The sequence below is a fragment of the Ovis canadensis genome, chromosome 2 (genome assembly GCF_042477335.2).
Source record: "Ovis canadensis isolate MfBH-ARS-UI-01 breed Bighorn chromosome 2, ARS-UI_OviCan_v2, whole genome shotgun sequence".
Classification (NCBI taxonomy): Eukaryota; Metazoa; Chordata; class Mammalia; order Artiodactyla; family Bovidae; genus Ovis; species Ovis canadensis.
In genome coordinates this window covers 157,483,745-157,504,455 of record NC_091246.1, presented here as the reverse complement: position 1 = coordinate 157,504,455, position 20,711 = coordinate 157,483,745, and the positions used below count along the sequence as shown (strand labels likewise).

The 20,711-nt window shown below is 39.5% G+C and overlaps 1 protein-coding gene across 3 annotated transcripts in view; it reads right to left on the bottom strand.

Annotated features, from left to right (window-relative positions):
• Window positions 1-19,827, bottom strand: part of ACVR1C (activin A receptor type 1C) — an 83,623-nt gene extending 63,796 nt beyond the window's left edge. For 2 of the 3 annotated variants that reach the window (XM_069577499.1, XM_069577503.1), the window contains exon 1: window positions 19,453-19,827. In XM_069577499.1, coding sequence (XP_069433600.1) covers window positions 19,453-19,525 — 73 coding nt within the window. In that variant the 5' untranslated portion in view covers window positions 19,526-19,827. The remainder of the gene's footprint in view (window positions 1-19,452) is intronic. The other variant, XM_069577500.1, reaches the window with a different exon arrangement.
• Between the last annotated feature and the right edge of the window lie 884 nt (window positions 19,828-20,711).

Below are 20,711 nucleotides of genomic sequence, written 5' to 3'. Positions count from 1 at the left end.
TCCCAAAGAGCGTTTCTCAAGCCTCGTTAATCTGCCGCCCTTGGTTTTCTGTTATTTGACATTTAAAATAGAAAGTACATGGGGATGACCCAGAGAGATGTTGTGGGGAAAGAGGTGGGAGGGGGGGGTCATGTTTGGGAATGCATGTAAGAATTAAAGATTTTAAAATTTAAAATAAATAAATAAATAAATAAATAAAAAGAAAAAAATAAAATAAAATAAATAAATAAATAAAAATAAAATAGAAAGTACGGGCTTCTCAGGTGACGCTAGTGGTAAGGAAAGTGAAAGTCGCTCAGTCGTGTCTGACTCTTTGCAACCCCATGGACTAGTCCATGGAATTCTCTAGGCCAGAATACTGGAGTGGATAGCCTTTCCCTTCTCCAGAGGATCTTCCCAACCCAGGGATCGAATCCAGGTCTCCCGCATTGCGGGCGGTTTCTTCACCAGCTGAGCCACAAGTGGTAAGGAACACCGAAGTGGCAACCCATTCCAGTCTTCTTGCCTGGAGAAGACCATGGACAGAGGAGCCCAGGGGGCTACAGTCCAAGGGGTCGCAGAGTGGAGCACGACTGAGGGGCTAGACACACATACACACAGGGAGCACGACTTATCTAGAAACAAATCAACGCAGTGGTGACTTGAATGCGCTTCTCCATTGGAAAAGTGGGCTTCTGCTCTCCGACTCCCTAGACTGTCACACCCCTAGCCCAGGGGAAGGGCTTTGAAAGCTGCTGCTTGCTAGATGAGAATTTATTAAAAGAAATCTCTTGCTTGCCCCCCAAGATCCCAGCTATCCAAATACTGCTAGCAAAGTTTTTCCAAATTGTAGGAAAATAAAAATTTATAATTAAGCCTGTAAGTCATATTGGCATATTGAGTAAGATCCCACTGCCCATTGAGCAGTTATGTTGATGTTCATATAAAATCATACTTGACAATACTGATTACTAGATTTGGGGATATCACCCACCTGTAAAAATCTCAAAAATAATTCTAGGACTTAATCAAAGGTTGAACTAAATTTTTGCTTTCCCAAGGAAGAACACTGAAAAAAAAAAAAGCAATCTCTATTACCATCATTTTCAAAAAGAGAGGGAATTATAAAACCAGCCAAGTAAGGATATAAGTCATAGATCTAAGGATAGGGCTTAAAAGATGAAGGATATCTTTTAAATTTTTCAAATGTTGAAAAATAATTGCTATTATCATGTTCGGAGAAGGCAATGACACCCCGTTACATTTCTTTGTCTTTTTCTGATACAAACTGTTAATCTGGGGGTGGACTGTGCATCAAAAAGTGGAACTCAGAGTGTTCAACCTGTTTCTAAACTGTTTTCTTGATGATTAATGGCCACAATCCACACAGGAATTTTCCCTTAAATGGAAGATGCAAAAATCCATAGTGCTGTTTCTGTTCAAAATGAAATGTTAAAAAAAAAAAAAACCTGAATAAAGCTGAATAATAAAAGCCATGCATTCCAAGCTACAAAGAAAGCTAATAGTAGGAGACCAGTGTTCGATTGTTTTCTTTGCTCAGAAAACAGATTGCTGGGCCTTCTGGGCTCAACTCAATGAGCTCACCCTAGGCAAATGCTCACCTGCCATTGATTCATTGTTTAAATGCTTCCACCATTATAGGGACACCGATATTAATACTGTATTTGATCAGTCTGCACTTTTAAGTCTATTTTATTGGACAATGGTGTTTTTTTTAATTATTATAGACCTGTGTTCAATATACTGTTTCTCAAATCTATGATGAAGTCTTGATCAGAACATATCACATAATTTTAATATTGTTTCCATGAGATTATTACCAATTATAACCAACTCCTGAAGGATATGATTTCCAGCAACATCTTGTAGTGATAAGCACAGATTGCTATTCTGTTACATGGAGAAATGAACCTATGTAAAGAAAAGAATAGCCCAGGAGTCCTGATTCAGCCCAGTGTATTTAGGAGATGGGGGTGTTAATCCTGGCTCTAGTAACATGAACTTTGAGGCTTCTGTGACCTCAACTGATCCACCCAAGAAAGAGTGGTGGCTCAGGTGGTAAAGAATCTGCCTGCAATGCAGGAGAATTGGGTTCGATCCCTAGGTCAGGAAGATCCCTTGGAGAACAGAATGGCTACCCACTCCAGTACTCTTGCCTAGAGAATTTCATCGCCAGAGGAGCCTGGTGGGCTCCAGTTCATGAGAGTCACAAAGAGTGAGACAAGACTACGCAACTAATACACACACACACACACACACACACACACACACATACACATATACACTGTCCTTCCCAGTTCTAAAGTTCTATGACTTTATGGTGAATGCATTGATGGCCACCAGGCCATATGAGACAGAGCAATGTGAATGAATGCATATCCAGAGAACAAAAAAGTTATATTAGAATCTTAGTTCTCAAAAACCTGTTCAGAAGAATATTACATTATTCTGATAAAGACTAAATTGTATAATCAGTTTATACTTTGGAATTCCACTGAGTCATAGACGCCTAGTTTTGTGTTTTCAAGCTCACTGAAGTTGAGAAGATATAAATCATGTAGGAGAAGACCACAGAGAATTTGGTGATGAAAGGAAAGCAGAAGACATATTTCATCTATTTGTGAAAAATGGAATAAAACACAGAAAGTTGACACAAATATAAAGTTTTAAAAGCTAAAGAAGCTCTGGTTTATTTAAAAGAGGCAATTAAAAATAATCAATCAGTAAAAGAGTAACTAATAATTACCAAACTACAGGACTAAAAGAATAGGCAGATAGAAAAAGAGACAAGACAGCCTCACATTTGGAATGAAAGTTGCAAATAAAATTGAAGTTAGTCTTCAGAGTTCTCAAGGGCTCACTTGTCAGAAATTTTTATCACAATCCACATTTCTTCATTTCTATGATCAGATATGGTAAAGAATAGATAATTCTCAATCTAGAAATAAAAGGAAACTATACAAAGTAAGAAGCTGCTCTAACTAAAAATAGAGTGAGAAGTGAAGAGTTGAAAGGGGAAGAGGAGGGCAAGTGATTTAAAAGGAAGTTTTCTCTATGGCTGATCCCAAATTTTCCACACTGACCCTAAAACTCAAAAGTTTATTTAGCTTGGATACTATGAAGAAAACTTACACTGTACAAGCATAAAAGGGGCAGCATTATCTGCTCCTTTATTCAAAAAAGTTGAGTAGGAGTGGAAGCTGATGAATGGGAGATGGAATTTTTAAATTCATAATTTAAAAAATATATGTAATTCTCAGACTTTGAGGGATTATCATAGCTGCTATGAAAGGTGGCTTACATGGCTTTCTCTGGAATTATGTTTTCTTTCTGGGCTTTCCAAGTGGCTCAGAGGGTAAAGAATCTGCCTGCAATATAGGAGACTGGGGGCCAATCCCTAGGTCAGGAAGATTCCCTGGAGAAGGGAATGGCAACCGACTCTAGTATTCTTGCCTGGAGAATTCCATGGACAGAGGAGCCTGGCAGGCTACAGTTCATGGGGTCACAAAGAGTCAGACATGACTGAGCAACTAACATTTTTGTTTATCAAAGTATTATTGAACAAAATAACTCCTTGCTTTTTTCCAGCTATGCAAATATATTTTAAGACATAAAAATGAAGAAATACAAGAAATTAGAGGACCTTGGAAGGCTCAACTCATATTAAGCCAAAAAACAGACAAAGTCTAAGGCAGGTTGTCCTGAGTTTGGCTGCTATTGTCATGATAAGCCAGTATAAAAACAAAACAAAAAACTATAGCAAAATAATAAAAAACAACCCTTATCTTTGTAGCTCTCTTCATTTGCATTTAACATTGTCGGAATTCAGCAAGGTGTAGGGTGAGGATTCTCAGCCTCAGAAGACTCCACATCTGTATCTGAAGTCCTGAGTCACTCGCCTGACCAGCTGCATAGCCTAGGAAGTCTCTACACCTCTCTAAACATGACTATGCACTGGGGAAGCAGGGACAATAATTCTAATCTCACAAGGTTTGGTGTTAGAGAGCCATTTTATATAAGACATGTGACACACAGATGTTAAAAACCTAAAAATTAAGTTCCTATTATAAGTTATTGACTATTGCTGTTCAGAGCTCATCATTCAAAGCCCAAAGCACACTCCTTGAATATAACTGTGACTATTTAACTCTTTATGGCTTTGATTAACGTTTTCTTTGGTAGTGAAACTGCAGCACTAATGTGATAAAATCAGTGGCTTCAACTCCAAATAGACTTTCTTTGTCTTAAAAACAAAAACAAAAAATGTTGGCATCTTAGCATGACCAAAGGGTAGAAGGATCTAGAATCTTAACTCCCATACTGATTGCTACACTAAAATTTTTCTCAAATTTTATATAAAATTATACTAAACTACAATCGTAATACTATAATTAACTATACGAAAATTTTTCACAAAAATGATTCTACTAAAAAGTAGAATCAATGACTTCTTCAGTTTGACAAAATATATTTGAAAAACACAAGTATGTCATAGAGAAATGAATGAAGCAGATGAACAGAGAAAGAAAAACTGTCAATAAACATGGAAAGATTCGATCTCATTAATAATCAAAACAGAAAATTAATACAAAAAAGATATAATTTTTATTTAATATTATTTTGTAAGTTATAACACCCAGAAATGACAAGAAGGGATCAATTAAATTTCATCTTTATACACAGATGGAGTTTCATTTACAAACTTTAGGGAGTACAATTTGACATATTTGCCCCAAGAGTCCTAAAATGTTTATCATCTTTGCAGTTGTATTCTCACTTCCTCTATATGAAATAATCAGAAAAACAAAATTTTATTTAAAATTTCTACGACAGAATTATTATTCACAAAAGTAAAAAATGGAAATAACCTATATATCTCCAAATCAAAATGTTTAAATAAATTTTGGTAATACATATGATGGCATAATATTCTGTATTTAATAATATTTAACTAGAGCACCACGCTCAGTCACTTCAGTTGTGTCCAACTCTTTGCAACCACATAGACTGTATCCCACCAGGCTCCTTTATCTGTGGGATTTTTCAGGCAAGAACACAGGAGCGGGTCTCCATGCCCTCCTCCAGGGGACCTTCCTGACCCAGGGATCAAACCCAAGTTTCCTGCGGCTCCTGCTTTACAAGCAGATTCTTGACCACTGAGCCACGGCAGAAGCCCATTTAATTACAGCAGCTCACTACTCTATCAAATGAAAAGTAGAATCATAAAATCAAATGAAAAGTAGAATCATAAAACATATAGGATATGACCTTAATTTACATACATATGCATAGAAATAAGGATTAGGAGGAAATATATCAAAACATTAATAGTGATATCAAACTAAACGATGATTTTCACATTTTTCAACACTTTTCCCTAATCTTCTATAATGAACACATATTAATCCTGCAGTCAGAAACAACAAGATTTTAACATCACTCCACACTCTGTTAAAGTACTTAGTTTACCGATAGTCACTGAGGATATCATAGGGATATCTTCAGCCAACTCTTCTGCATATGCCTTTAAAAAAACACTGATCATAGAGTCTGGTATTCACCCACGTGTGCAGTATCGTGTTACTCCATGGCTTATAGCAACTCTACTTCCAAGTTCAAAAATTTAAATTTGTGCTCTGAAAACAGGCTAGTATATTTGAAAATAAGGCTATCCCTGAAAATTCACATACATGAATATCATATAATGACCCCTGCTCTACACTGGAAGCTTACCTGATCTCGAGGACGTAAACCAACAAACTAGCCTAGCTTGATGATCTTTCTATAACACTTCCTCTCATCTTTTGTCTTAGAAGAGGGTCAAAATCGGCATGGTGACTTTCCCTAAGTGTGTGGAAGACAATCAAGAAAATGCTGACTGCCCACTGGGTGCATGACACTGTATTAAGCAAGGGGTACCTCTAACCTGACTCAGCAAAATAAGGTTTGTTAATGCATTAAAGGCTCTTTGTATAGACTGCAGCTGTAAGCAAAATTCTCCATAAGCAAGCTTAATGTTATAGTAAACCAACAAAAAGAGCCAAAGCAGCCCCTAAGTGCTCTCCTGAAGGTGATAAATGACTTTTCAAGTTGAACCAAATACTTTAACCTAAAAAAGCAGGTAAGCAATACCACTTTTATAATGGACTTTATCTGTGTGTGGATAATGACCCTCAGTTGCAATTTCCTAAGAGAAGGAAAAAAATCTCTAATCCATGCTAATGAATGAAACATAGACTTATTTATCCTAATTTTATTTCATTTCTCTCTATGCCATTTTAAAGACTGAAGATGATATACACAAAAACATTTTAATATGTACAGAAACCCCTTACTTATATAACAGCAGTTAACAAAAGTAAATCAATGATTTGTAATCAATTATTTGTTTTGTTGTTATAAATGCAAGTGGTTTAACTTTAAAAAAAAAATAAAGTAGGTTAGGAAAAACTGAAATGAAAAGGATCTGTCCAGTCTCACATTCCAGAGGCATCTACTCTTAATTATTTTTGTATTAGGGTATTATCTTATTTTAGGGCATTAATCTAAAAATACAGTGCTATTCTTGATTAACCAATTTGAACAACTGTCTGCTGACTTTACATGCCTTCCAGTTTGGGAAGTAGGTCAAGTTTATTGAGATATGATTTACATACTGTAACACTGCTCCTTTTTAGTATACAGATTTCAGTTTTGACAACTTCAGCTCAGTCATGCCTCCCTAAAATTTCCTCTTACACCTTTTAGAAAACTCCGCCCTCCACCCCAACCCATGGCAGATGATGTTTTCTGTTCTTATACATTTGCCTTCTCTAGAATGCTGAATAAATGTGTAGCCTTTTGATTCTGGCTTCTGCCATTCAGCTTAAGGCATCTGAGATTCATTCATGTTGTTGCATACAAGTCATTCAATGAGGATGAACCTACAGATTATCATACTAAGTGAAGTAAGTCAAACAAAGACAAATATCACATAATATCATTTGCAAGTGGAATCTAAAAAAAAGATACAAATGAATTATTTACAAAACAGAAATAGAAAATTTTTTAAATTTTTAATTAAAGAAAGTTCATTGAATGAAGGGTCAAGAGTTTGTTGATTCATTCACAAGTTAAACGACATATTTTCCCAGTTTTTGCTGATTAGGAACAACTCTGTAAGAAATATTAATATACAGATTTTTATATAAAATAAGTTTCATTTCTCTTCTCTAAATAACTAGGAGTGAGATTACCACATCTTATACAAAGTGTATTTTAAATTTATAGAAAGTTACCAGTGTTTTTCAAAGTAGCATTTTATATTCCTACCAGTAATATTTAAGAGCTTCAGGTACTTAGCAGTCCTGCCAGCACTTGGTATTGTCATCTTGCTTTTTGTTTGTTCGTTGTTTTGTCTTTTAGTATGCGGTGGCATGTCCTTGTGGTTATAATAAGCATTTCCTCAGTTTTTTTGGTGTGCTTACTTCTATTCAGGTATCTTCCTGTTCAGGTCTTTTGCTCACTTCTTACTGGGTTCTTTGTTTCCTTGTCATTGAGTCCTGAGAATCCCTCATGTATTCTGAATTAAGTGTTTTATAAAATATGTGTCTTGCAATTATTATCTCTCAGCTTTCAGCTTGTTTTTTCATTCTCTTATTAGCACCTTTCAAGGAATAGAAGTTTTAAATTTTGATAAAGTCCTATTAATCAATATTTTCTTTTATGGATCATGTTTTTGGTGCTTGTATCTAAGAAATGTTGCCTAACCCAAGAGTAGAAGCTTTTCTTCTAAGTTTTTATAGTTTTAGATTTTATTTTTACATTCATGACCCATTCTGACTTAACAATTATAACCATGCCAGGCATGTTTTGAGGTTCTTTTCTCTCAGTCTCTCTCTCTCTCTCTCTTTTTTTTTTTTTTGCCTATTTTTCCAGCAACATCTGTTGAAAAGAATGTTCTTTCTCCATTGAATTGCCTTTACACCTTTGTAAAAAATCAATTGATCATTAATCTGTGGACCTATTTCTGGTTTCTCTATTCTATTCCATTAATCAATGTTCCTCTCTTCTTTTGCCAACAACACACTATCTTAATTACTCTAGATTTATAAGCCCTGGATCAGGCACTGAAGATTTCACTTTTCTTTTTCTAAATTGATTTGGTTCTCATTTCCCTTTACATGTAATTCCTTTCTGCCAATGCAAGAGAGATAAGACATGCAGGTTCAGTTCCTGGGCCAAGAAGATCCCCTGGAAGAGGGCATGGCAACCCACACCAGTATTTTTGCCTGGGGAATCCTATGCACAGAGGAGCCTGGCATACTACAGTCCATAGCATCACCAAGAGTCAGACATGACTGAAGTGACTTAGCACATAATTTTTTTAAAGCTTGGTGAATTCTGCAAATATCCCTTCTGGGATTTTGATTGTGATTACACTGAGTGTATAGACCTATTTGAAAATGGCTTACATACTAGCAACACTGAAACTTCAGTTCAGAGAATATAGTATAGCATTCCATTTATTTAGGTCTTTAAATTCTTTCAACTGTGTTTCATATTTTCCAAAATAGAGATTTTCCACATATTGTGTTAGATTGACACCTAAGTATTATATGAATTTTTGATGCCACTGTACATGGTTCCTTTTTCCAATTTTTCAATTTCCATTACTGTTATATAAAAATACAATTGATTTTTTTATATTAACTGTATCATGCAACCTTGAACTTCAACAAGAACTTATTGGTTCTAAAACTTTTTTTGGAGATTCTTTAATATTTTCTATATATAAAATCAACTTATCTGTGAATAGACAAATTTGCACATATTCCTATGTATCCATATGCCTTAGATACATTTTTCTTATCTTAATGTATTGGCTAGGACTTTCCATTTGGTATTGATTAGAAGTAGTAAGAACAGACATCTTTGCCTTGTCCTCACTCTTAGTGAGAAGCATCCAGTCTTTCACAGATAAGTACAATGTTAGCTGTAAGTTTTCTGAAAAAGCTCTTTTTCATATTAAGAAGTTCACTTCCATTCTTAGTTTGGTGAGAGTTTGTATTACAGATGTTGAGTATTGTCATCTGGTTTTTGTGAATCTGTTGATATTGCCATATTTTTTCTTCTTTACTCTACTGAAATGATGAATTGTAATATTAGATTTCCTAACATTGAAAAGTCTTGCATACCCAAGATAAACCCTGTTTGATCATGATGTATTATCTTGTTATTGTATTGTTGAATTCAACTTGATATTTTGTTGCAGATTTTTGCCTCTCTATGAGAGATATTTGGAGAAGGCAATGGCACCCCACTCCAGTACTCTTGCCTGGAAAACCCCATGGACAGAGGAGCCTGGTAGGCTGCAGTTCATGGGGTCGGACAGAGTCGGACACGACTGAAGCGACTTAGCAGCAGCAGCAGCAGCAGCAGCAGCAGCAGCAGCAGCATGAGAGATATTCGTCTGTAAGCTTTTCAGATGAAAAACAATTTGGTTTTATTGATTTTCTTTGCTTTTTTTTTCCTTCAACTATTTTCTATTCTTATCACTATTTCATTCCTTTACCTACTCTGAACTTAATTTATTCCTTTTTATTCTATCTTCTTAAATTGGTGTACCTTAGATCAAAAGTTTACAGACTTTTTCTTAAAGGGTCTGCTGCTGCTGCTGCTAAGTCGCTTCAGTTGTGTCCAACCTTGTGCGACCCAATAGACGGCAGCCCACCAGGCTCCTCTGTCCCTGGGATTCTCCAGGCAAGAATACTGCAGTGAGTTGCCATTTCCTTCTCCAATGCATGCATGCATGCTAAGTTGCTTCAGTCATGTCTGTATCTGTGTGACCCTATGGACAGCAGCCCACTAGGCTCCCCTGTCCACGGGATTCTCTAGGCAAGAGTACTGGAGTGGGTTGCCATTTCCTTCTCCACTTAAAGGGTCAGATAGTACATATTTTAGTCTCATGGGCCCTACAGTCTCTGTTGCAGCTACTTAATTCTGCCATTGTAGTATAAAAACAAGCATAGACGATACATAAATAGGTGTTGCTGTGTTTCAATAAAACTTTATTAACAAGTTGGACAGCCAATGGGTCGTAGTCTGCTGACCCTTTCTTAAGTCATCACTTAAAACCTTTCTTTGTTTCTGCTATAAGCATTTAAAGCTCTAAACTTCCTTCCCAGCAACTGCTTCAGCTCATCCATAAATTGTGCTATACTGTGTTTTTGTCTTCATTGAGTTTAGAATATATTCCATATTTTGTGATGTTCTGGGATCTGTGGGCTATTTAGATATGTGTTGATTAAATTCCAAACATTTTGGGAATTTCCAGATTGTTTTGTTATTGACTTCTAATTTAAGTCATTGGGAATGAAAGGACATCATCTCTATGATTTTAGTTATTTTTTATTTCATTTTTATTTATTTCAGAGTCTAACATGCATCTGACCTGGAGAATGTACCATGTGCACTTGAAAATAATATGTATTCCATTGTCAGGTGGAATGTTCTATAAATGTTATTCAGGTCAAGTTGCTTAATGTTGTTATTCAAATCATCTTTAGCTTCATTGATTTTCTGTCTTCTTGTTTTATCAACCACTAGAGAGGATTGTTAATATTTTCAACTTCTATTTGAATTTGGCTATTCTTCTTTTAAGTTTTTGAAATTTTTGCTTCACATATTTGAAAAGTTTGTTAATGGGTACATGCACATTAAGATTATTATGTCCTCTTGATGTATACTTATTGTTAGGAAATCTCTTGCTTTATCCCTGGTAATATTTATTATTATGACATGTCTTTCTTTATCACTGGTGATATTCTTTTCTATAAAATCTATTCTCTCAAAATTAATACAGATATCCCAGCTATGCTTAATATTTGTATTTTTTATCTCTCTCTTCATTTTGTTACTATCAATATAGCTACTCCAGCTTTTTAGTGCTGAATGTCTGCATATCAGAGACTTCCCATCATCATATTCTTAACTCTATGTGTACATATGTACACTGCAAACATATATGCATGCATGCTAAGTCGCTTCAGTCATGTCCAACTCTTTGTTACCCTATGATAACAGCCAGGCTCCTCTGTCCATGGGATTCTCCAAGCAAGAATACTAGAATGGGTTGCCATGCCCTCCTGCCAGGGACCTTCCTGACCCAGGGATCAAACCCACATCTCTTAGGTACCCTGCATTGGTAGGTGGGTTCTTTACCACTAGCACCACCTGGAAAGCCCACATACATACCTGCTGTTACTGCTGCTAAGTCGCTTCAGTTGTGTCCAACTCTCTGTGACCCCATAGATGGCCGCCCACCAGACTCCTCTGTCCCTGGGATTCTCCAGGCAAGAACACTGCAGTGGGTTGCCATTTCCTTCTCCAATGCATGCACGTATGTTAAATTGCTTCAGTCGTGTCTGACTCTGTGCGACCCTATCGACAGCAGCCCACCAGGCTCCTCTGTGCACAAGATTCTCTAGGCTAGAATACTGGAGTTTAATATAATAGAGCTAATATTTATAGAGAACAGCTATAGGAGAGAAAGATTTTAAAAGGGAGAGAACTTCGTTCAACTATGCATTTGTTATTCTTTAAGGAATTTTCTGCTAATCATATAATTATTCCTTATTCAGTGTTTCAAATTTAGAGTGTATGGGCTATTTCTTGGAAATACATATTTCCAGGAATTTGGAATTTGAGTGGATTTGAGTGCCAATGCAGGAGATGCAGGAGACGTAAGTTCGATCCCTGGGTCAGGAAGATCTCCTAGAGGAACGGCAACCCACTCTAGTATTTTTGCCTGGAAAACCCCGTGGACAGAGGAGCCTTATGGACTACACTCCATGGGTTCGTACAGAGCTGGGCATGACTGAGTGACTAAACACACATGCAGTCTCCCTACGGTTTTAGAGAGGTAAGGCTTCACAAGGCAGGTCTTTACCCTTGAAGAGCAATAACGGAAATAGGAGAGAAAAAAGACACATTTCTAGAGGATCAGGCCAGGAAAATGTCATGGGATGGAGCTATAATATGTGATGAATTAATATTCTTTAATATATTTTGGCTCTGTTTTAAAACAATCTGGTTCCTGAAAACTGTTAATCTGGATTCAGTTCAGTTCAGTCGCTCAGTCGTGTCCGACTCTTTGCGACCCCATGAATTACAGCACGCCAGGCCTCCCTGTCCACCACCAGCTCCCGGAGTTCACTCAGACTCATGTCCATCGAGTCAGTGATGCCACCCAGCCATCTCATCCTCTGTTGTCTCCTTCTCCTTCTGCTCCCAATCCCTCCCAGCATCAGAGTCTTTTCCAGTGAGTCAGCTCTTCACATGAGGTGGCCAAAGTACTGGAGTTTCAGCTTCAGCATCATTCCCTCCGAAGAAATCCCAGGGCTGATCTCCTTCAGAATTACTACCCTCTAAATTAACATCTCTAAACTAAGCACGCATTTATGAAACTAGACATTTTGCATTAAAATGATCATTGTCCAGATCCTGATGGATTAGATTTTTTTTCTAATCTGGTTTTTGACCAGAGTATTAATTCAATCATGGCATTGAATGAAAAATTTACAGAGAACCTAATCAACATACAGAGATGTGGCATCTATTTCTGTCATTTTACCTTAGCATGGGACAAAAATGATAAAACAAATTAGAAGAAAATATATGTGTTTTACTTGCAAAATTAGAGCAACCTAATCATTTTCTCGATGTGAAAAGTTTAATGAAAAAGTAGATTGATCTAATTTGGGATGCTTAAGTCACTGACACATTTAAATTGTTTTAAAAAAAATAATAAGCCAAGCTCTTGAGTCATACTGAATGATTCACCCATGAATTCTTGAGGGGATTAATTTAAAACAATTCCAAAGAAACAGTATCTTCATATACCTACTCTAAATAAGAAGAAAACAATGGAAGAGGGAAGTTATTCTAGAGGAGAAAAAGGGAAGCATCAGGATAGAATGGAATTTTGTTGGTCAGTCAGAGCAGGTGAATTCAAAAGCCAGGTGATCAGGCAAAAGACTGAAAAATAATGGAGGGTTGGCTTCTATGGAAATAAACGTCTTCCTCATCTCTTTCACACTCCTACTCACCTCCTCTCTCTCTGTGTCACTTTGCTAGATCCCTAAATGCAAAGGAGGAGTGATTGTTATTGTTCAGGTTCCAGGGAACTGAAAGGCCCACATGCTTCAGGGATCCAGTTTTCAAAGAACACGAAAGGCACAGACCTCTTGGTCACGACCCTGTCTCCTACTTCTTTCCACAGGAGGCATGGGAAGGGCAGCACCCACTCCATCGTAGAACACAACCAGCCACCTTCCTCCACAGACTTTGCCTTTCTCCTGCTTAGCAGTCACCCCTGAGATTACAGCTGGAACTCCTGCCAGAGCTGCCATGAAGGCTGAACTACCATGAGCTCCCGAAGACAGAGGGCCCCCACTTCGTCACTCTGGCTTCATCCTAGAATTGCAAGACCCTTTGACAGTATCGTAGTGTCAGGATCTAAGATTTTGACATCACAAACCCCTTTCTTTATCCTAGGTTATTTAATTTTTTAAAGTTTAGAAAAAGGGAGAATATTAGAGTTCCACCATACAATTCAAGGCCAAAGTACCAGGTGGCAAAGAAAGTTACTTTGACTTATTTTCCCTCCATTTTCTCCATGTCCCCCTTAATACCTCCCCTTAGACTGGAGGAGACGCGCAGCTGAACCAAGACAGTATTTAGGTATTCCTAAGTCTGTTAGCAAAAGCAGAATTTATTATTAGTAGTAGTAGTATTAAAACTACTTTTTAACAGCATTATTGAAATAAAATAATATTCCATACAATTTGCCAATCTAAAGTATATAATTTGATGGCTTTAGTATATTCATATACTTATGCATTCATCCGGAATTTTTATATCACTTATGAACATATTCCAATATTATTCCAATTTCTTAAACATAAAGATAAATCTTGAGATTTTTTACTATTAGCTGTAAAAATTTTTTAATATGAAGTTAGAAGCAATCAAAAAATCCCAAAAAAGCCACACAGATATAAATGTTAAAGAATGATAGATAATACACACTCTATTCTTAAACCTTTTCCTTTTTCTCCTGTTTAGTTCTGTTTTCTATTTATATTTGAAAGTTAATCCTGTTGTTTGATTATTTATTAAAATGCACTATTTATATGCATACGAACATATCTGTTTGAGCTAATTAATGATTTATGCCCACTGCTGCTGCTACTGCTAAGTCACTTCAGTCGTGTCCGACTCTGTGTGACCACATAGACGGCAGCCCACCAGGCTCCCCTGTCCCTGGGATTTTCCAGGCAAGAACACTGGAGTGGGTTGCCATTTCCTTCTCCAATACATGAAAGTGAAAAGTGAAAGTGAAGTCCCTCAGTCATGTCCGACCCTCAGCGACCCCATGGACTGCAGCCCTCCAGGCTCCTACATCCGTGGGATTTTCCAGGCAAGAGTACTGGAGTGGGGTGCCATTGCCCACAGTTGATCTTTTATAGGATATTTTTCCCCTACATATCTCAAAATGAAGCCAACACTAATTATTTGGTAGCAGGTCAAGACTTAGCTAGAGCAGGAACTACACAGCCTCTGGATGATATTTATATATCCCTGACCCTCTCCTGAAGGACTGGAAATTACTCTCTTAGGAACGTGTTCTGGAACCTCAAACTGTGTCAGGTTATTAAGTTTTATGTGACTCTATTCATTCTCCTCACTCCTTAACTTTTTCTTATTTACAATAGGAGATGCAGGCTCTGCCAAGAAAAATACAACAAGCTTGATCTCAGCTACTGCCTAGAATTCTTTCAAAAGGAGAATACAGTTGGCCTCCTATACATAGGTTCCACATTTGTGGATGCAACCAACCACCTCCAGAGAGTTCCAAAAACCAAAACCCGAATTTGCCATGTGTTGGTGGGCTTCTTAGATGGCACTGATGGCAAAGAGCCTGCTTACCAACGCAGGAGACATGAGACGCAGGTTCAGTCCCTGAGTTGGGAAGATCCGCTGGAGGAGGGCATGGCAACCCACTCCAGCATTCTTTCCTGGAAAATCCCCCTGAATAGAGAAGCCTGGCAGGCTACAGCCCATAGGGTTGCTAAGACATGGACAGGACTAGAGCAATTTAGCATGCAAGCACAGCAACTCTTTACATAGTTTTTACATTGTACTTACAACTATTTACATAGTGTTTACATTGTATTAGTTAATATAAGTAATCTAGAGATGATTTAAAGTATATGGGAGGATGTACATAGATTACATGCAAATACTACACAGCTGTATATAAGGGACTTGAGCGTCCTCAAATCTCTGTATCCCAGGGTAGAACCAGTCCCCCTGTGCTCTAAAAATGGATTTGAAAGTAACAATCACATTTTAAAAAAAAAACATAACCTTGGGAAAAACCAACTGCTTTCACATAATAATAAATCATTCACAGAGTCTAGAGTATTTCTTCTTTTTCACACGTTCTTTCATGTTACAGTACTCCTTCTTGTAAGTTAGGAAAGTCTGGGTATCCCTCACTGTTGACTAAGCCATGGAGACATCCAGTTCAAAGGCTTGGAAGTGACCTATTCAGAGATACATATGGAGATGGCAGCAGAACAAGAACAGAAGTTTTAAGAGACAAGAACAGGAAAATAGGCTCATTTTCTAATGCAAAGGCTTGGAATTAATATATTTGAAGCAGTTCATCTCACTACAATATTTTTTTAGTGTTAGATTGCCAGATAAAAGTACAGAATGCCATGCTAAATTGATATTAGACAGCAATTAATTTTAATACATGTATGCCCCATGTCATATTTGTAACATACTAAAAAATTATTTGATGTTGATCTGAAATTCAGTTTAACTGGACATGCTATGATTTGCTAAGTATATGACTATTTAATGTGGCTTATAAAATTATCTGTAAATGCCTTTGGCTCTAGATTTTTAAGCTTCAGGTTAGTCTTACCCATAAAACTCCAGACTCAATACAACCAACTGCTCACTTGACATCTCCACCCAGTGCTTAATAGACATTTAAAGCTCAACATACCCAACACCAAGCTCCGTCTCTCTGCTTGCATGCCTCAGTCCTCCTCAGACTGCTCCTGCAGTTAGCCTCACCCCTCTTAATGGTCTCTTCTATTGCTTAGGTCAAAACTGGGCGTCATCCTTTGCTCGTCTCATTCTCTCACACCTCAAATACTTCATTTTTGCATCCTTGTAGTAAAATGGAGGAACTCTCAATGGGTTCAGGCAGCAGAGATAATGAAGAAATATGCCCCCAATACTCCTGCACAGTCTCTTTTCCAGAACCTTGGAGCCTCTTGCTACATTTGTGTCAGTCAACCAATAAATGACTGTCCTTAAAGAAAGGCAAAGGTGACATCTTTTGCATGATAAACTGTCAGTCCAAGGCTTTCACTTTCAGCTCAGCTTAAAATGTATAGTAGGAACTGCTAACTGCTGTTAAGTGGGAAAACAAGACAAAACTCATCACCTGAAACCCCCAATCCCACTCAAGTTATTAAATGAAAGTTCTCGTTCACTTTTAGAGTAATAGCACCTAGCCTTCTAGAAGCCTAATAATCCTTTCCAACTAGAAGACAAAGGACTTTCATAAAATAAGTAGAGGATATACAATGTGTAAATCTGTATAATACTCAAGTCCAGCTTCAAATTTGAGAACCCCAAGACATTTTCTGGCAATTTGTTGTTTAGTATACATGATAAATGTTGTGAGATCATGTCAGGTCTTCCTTATCAAACAACAAGGAACACAGAAACAGATAATTAGAGCAACTCAGAGCAATCTAATTTTTTTATCCAGACCAATAAACATTTTCTCTAAGTTTCTACCAGATCAGCAGTTACCCTCTGAGATTCTCAGCAAGGAGCAATGATTTCTACTCTGCTGTCAAGGCTTAACACGCCTAAGGTGCTGGAGATGCTAGAGGAGAACAGCCAAAGCAAAAAAGGGTTTATTGGTTCATCAATATTTTCAGATATTTCAGGTCCTAGGCCTGGTGCTCAGCAGAGTCAAATTGGAAAGTGATGTTTTCTGTCATGCAGTTTTGCTATATCACTGCTTCAATAGCAACTTCTCATATAATATGTCAATCATGGCATGTATGTTTTCAAAAGATGGTAAATGTGATTAACAATACAATTTGTAAGTGACTAGGTCAAAATTAATGAAGGTAACTACATGAGAAAAACAATTTACAAGATGAAATAAATTACCTTGAATCTGTCTATCAAATAATCAAAGATTTTTATAAAAGCAAGACTCAAAAATGCAAGGCACAATCTACATTTTTCTGTGGGACACAAAGAGAAGTAAAGCTTCTTAAAGAGATTTGAAAACGATTTCATTCCACATAGAAAAGTTCACTGTAAAAGTTCGATTTTGATAAGTACTTTTCTACGATATTGCCACATTATCTCCATATCAGGCATTTTCCATAGCCTTTGCCCAATAGCTCAGTTGGTAAAGAATCCGCCTGCAATTCAGGAGACCCAAGTTCAATTCCTGGGTCAGGAAGATCCCCTGGCGAAGGGATAGGCTACCCACTCTAGTATTCTTGGGCTTCCTTGGTGGCTCAGCTGGTAAAGAATCTGCCTGCAATACAGGAAACCTGGGTTCCATCCCTGGGTTGGGAAGATTCCCTGGAGTAAGGGAACAGCTACCCACTCCAGTATTCTTGCCCAGAGAATTCCATGGACTGTAGAGTCCATGGGGTCACAATGAGTTGGACACGACTAAGCAACTTTCACTTCTTTTTTTCAAATTTTCAGGAGACAAGCAAATTTGAAGAGACGATCTATTTTCTTTGTTTTTTGCACATTTTAATTTCAAGTTTCCATGCCTTTTTGAGAACATAGCAGGGCATATTTTCCTATGTTGCTATGCCTAGTGTTTCTAAACACTGAAATTTTCTAAAGATTCTGTCACATAGTAAACCTTTCAAGCCAGATTAAAAAAATAATTGAGTCTACTGTTTAAATGTCTGCAACAAAACTATTAGTTTCCTGAAATAAAAAAAGGGTGTACAGATAGCCTTCAGAGGCAACTTCAGAGGTACCCAGGCAGAACTGTGATCTCCAGCAGACTGTGTATGTGTGTGTAAAACTGTGTAAATTCAATTAAATCATCAAGAGCACTTTGAATACTCCAAGTTAGTGGAGTTTCTGCCCATTTCTTATAAAGACTTTCCATAGTCATTTTTCTTCCCATTGATGAATTTACTGACTCTGAACACAAATGTTTCCCTTTATCACATCATCTTCTGGCCAAGTCTCTGGGTAACCGCTCTCCTAAGAGGCTGGCCTTTTCAAAGATAACTGAAATGTTTTAATCCTCATATTGCATCAACTGATCACTTCCAACAATTAAATTCTCATTTGAATACAGTGTTTGGTAAGTCTCTCAGACGGTCTGAAACACTGACTCTGCATGTGACAGCAATCATACTATTCAAAACATTCTCCCCAATATGTCGCTAAGAAGAAAACTACCTGGAGTATAGCCATTAATGTCAAACAGATTGTCACAAAAATGCATAAAAATCATCTTTGGACAAAGTACAGCCCAATGGAAAAACACCAGTTTTTATGTGCAAATATTTTAAATGTCTTTTTGGAATGTTTAAAGAATGAGTTAGTGAGGAATCTGTTCCTGGTGTCTCTCCATAACCCAGAATAACGTTATAATGAAAAGAGTTTTAGGGTTAAAGGGTTTTTCATCATAGCACACCGAGGGTTCTATTTAGCCTATCAAAGCACAGACCTGTTATAAACGCTGGGACTCTTGCCAGAACATTTTTTTCCCCTGCAACTCTTAGTAAAGATCATACCTCGAAAGCACTGTGCCTTGCTAACCACGCAGATTTAAGCTCCCACTCCCACCTACGGAGCTTGGCAGCAGCGGCTTTTGAGGTAACCCTCATCTCTTAAAACTCAGACTGAATTGCCACCACCACTCCCTACCCTCCCACCACCTTCTCCTCATCCTTGCTCAGATCTCCGGAGCTCAGCACGGAGCCTCCCTAAAGCCCCAGCAGAGTGAACTCAGGGTGTCACCCAACTCCCAGCCCTGCGCACACCCACAAACACTCTCCTACTCCCTCCGCTGCAAACTGCCCCCCAATCTGCCACTCAGCTCCCCTCAGCTCCCCTCTAACACCATACCCCCACGTCCCTGTAGCTTTTTCCCTCCTCCTAGTGGCTTCATCCTCGACACACCTGTCTACCCCGCTATCAGACGTCAGGTGCCCACGCTGCGCCCTATCCCATGCCTCTCTCAATCCAACTGGCGCTACCCACCCCTCCCCGAGGAAGGTCATTTCGCGCGGAGCACCTTCTTCCCCCATCCCTCGCCCACCCGCAAACAGCCCCCGACTTCCACCCTCGCGGGCTCGGAGAAAAGGGAGCCTATGGTACCTGCCGAGAGTGCGGCGGCGGCGGCGAGCAGCAGAAGAGCCTGGCGGAGCGCGGCGCAGAGCGCTCGGGTCATGGCCACAAGGCGCCGCGCCCGGGCTGCGAGGCCCGGGAGAGGAGCGGCCGGGGCCGCGCGGGCCGCTTTGAAGTTCCCGGGGCACGGAAAGGAAGCGCAGCCCGGCACCCTTTTGAAGTGTGCGGTTGGCTCTATTCAGCGCTGGCGTCCCCCTCCCCTGCCTCCCCCATCCCCCGCCCCCCGCGGCTGGCTGTGCGTGGGGCTCCAGCCACTGGCCCCGCAGCCGGGCTGGCAGGGGCGGGGGGTTGGGGGGGGTGCGCGACAGAGCCCGCCCCTGCCGCGCCTCCGCCCCTGGGCTCTCCGGCAGCTGCCCGGGGCCTGGCGCTGCCCAGCAGGCGGGCAAAGGCGGCTGGTGGGAGAGGCAGTGAGATCGCCCAGAGGCGGGGCGGGGATGGGTAGGGAGCGGAATAAGAAAGATGGTGGGGTGGCGCGGAGTCCCCAGGACTGGGTGCGCTGAGTCCCCAGGACTGGGTGCGCTGAGTCCCCAGGACTGGGTACGCTGAGTCCCCAAGACTGGGTACGCTGAGAAGCGGATCCGGACAGGAGGGAAACCCCTACTGAGACTTTAGGAAAACTTAAACCCTGTGGCAGTTGTTTCCTGGTGGCCCCGCTCTGTAGTCTCCTACTGTAGATCCACGCGTCCAGGTCTCTTGACACTCACTTGTCGTCAGTGCCCTCCAGGTTTTCAAACGTGATTGAGCCCTGAAACACCCAGGCTTCACGCTCCGCCACGTCCTGGCGGTGGGCGCCTCTGTGGAAGGGCGCCCTCTGTGTTCAACTCTGGAAATAATCAGTTACCCCACTGCCTGGGTTCCCTGTGGCTGTGGTTTAACAGATTTCTTCTCTGATCTGGTGCCTTCAAGCAACCCTTCTCCCTAGCAACCCATCCTTCTATGAATGGCAACCGAAGGCAGACTACCTGCGCCACGCGATGTGGTCGTCTGCAGTGTGTAATCCAGGTTTGGAAGGAAGCAGGGGACCAGTCCGGAGAAGACGATGGCAACCCACTCCAGTACTCTTGCCTGGAAAATCCCATGGACGGAGGAGCCTGGTAGGCTGCAGTCCATGTGGTCGCGAAGAGTCAGACACGACTGAGCAACTTCACTGCCACTTTTCACCTTCATGCACTGGAGAAAGAAATGGCAACCCACTCCAGTGTTCTTCCCTGGAGAATCCCAGCGACGCG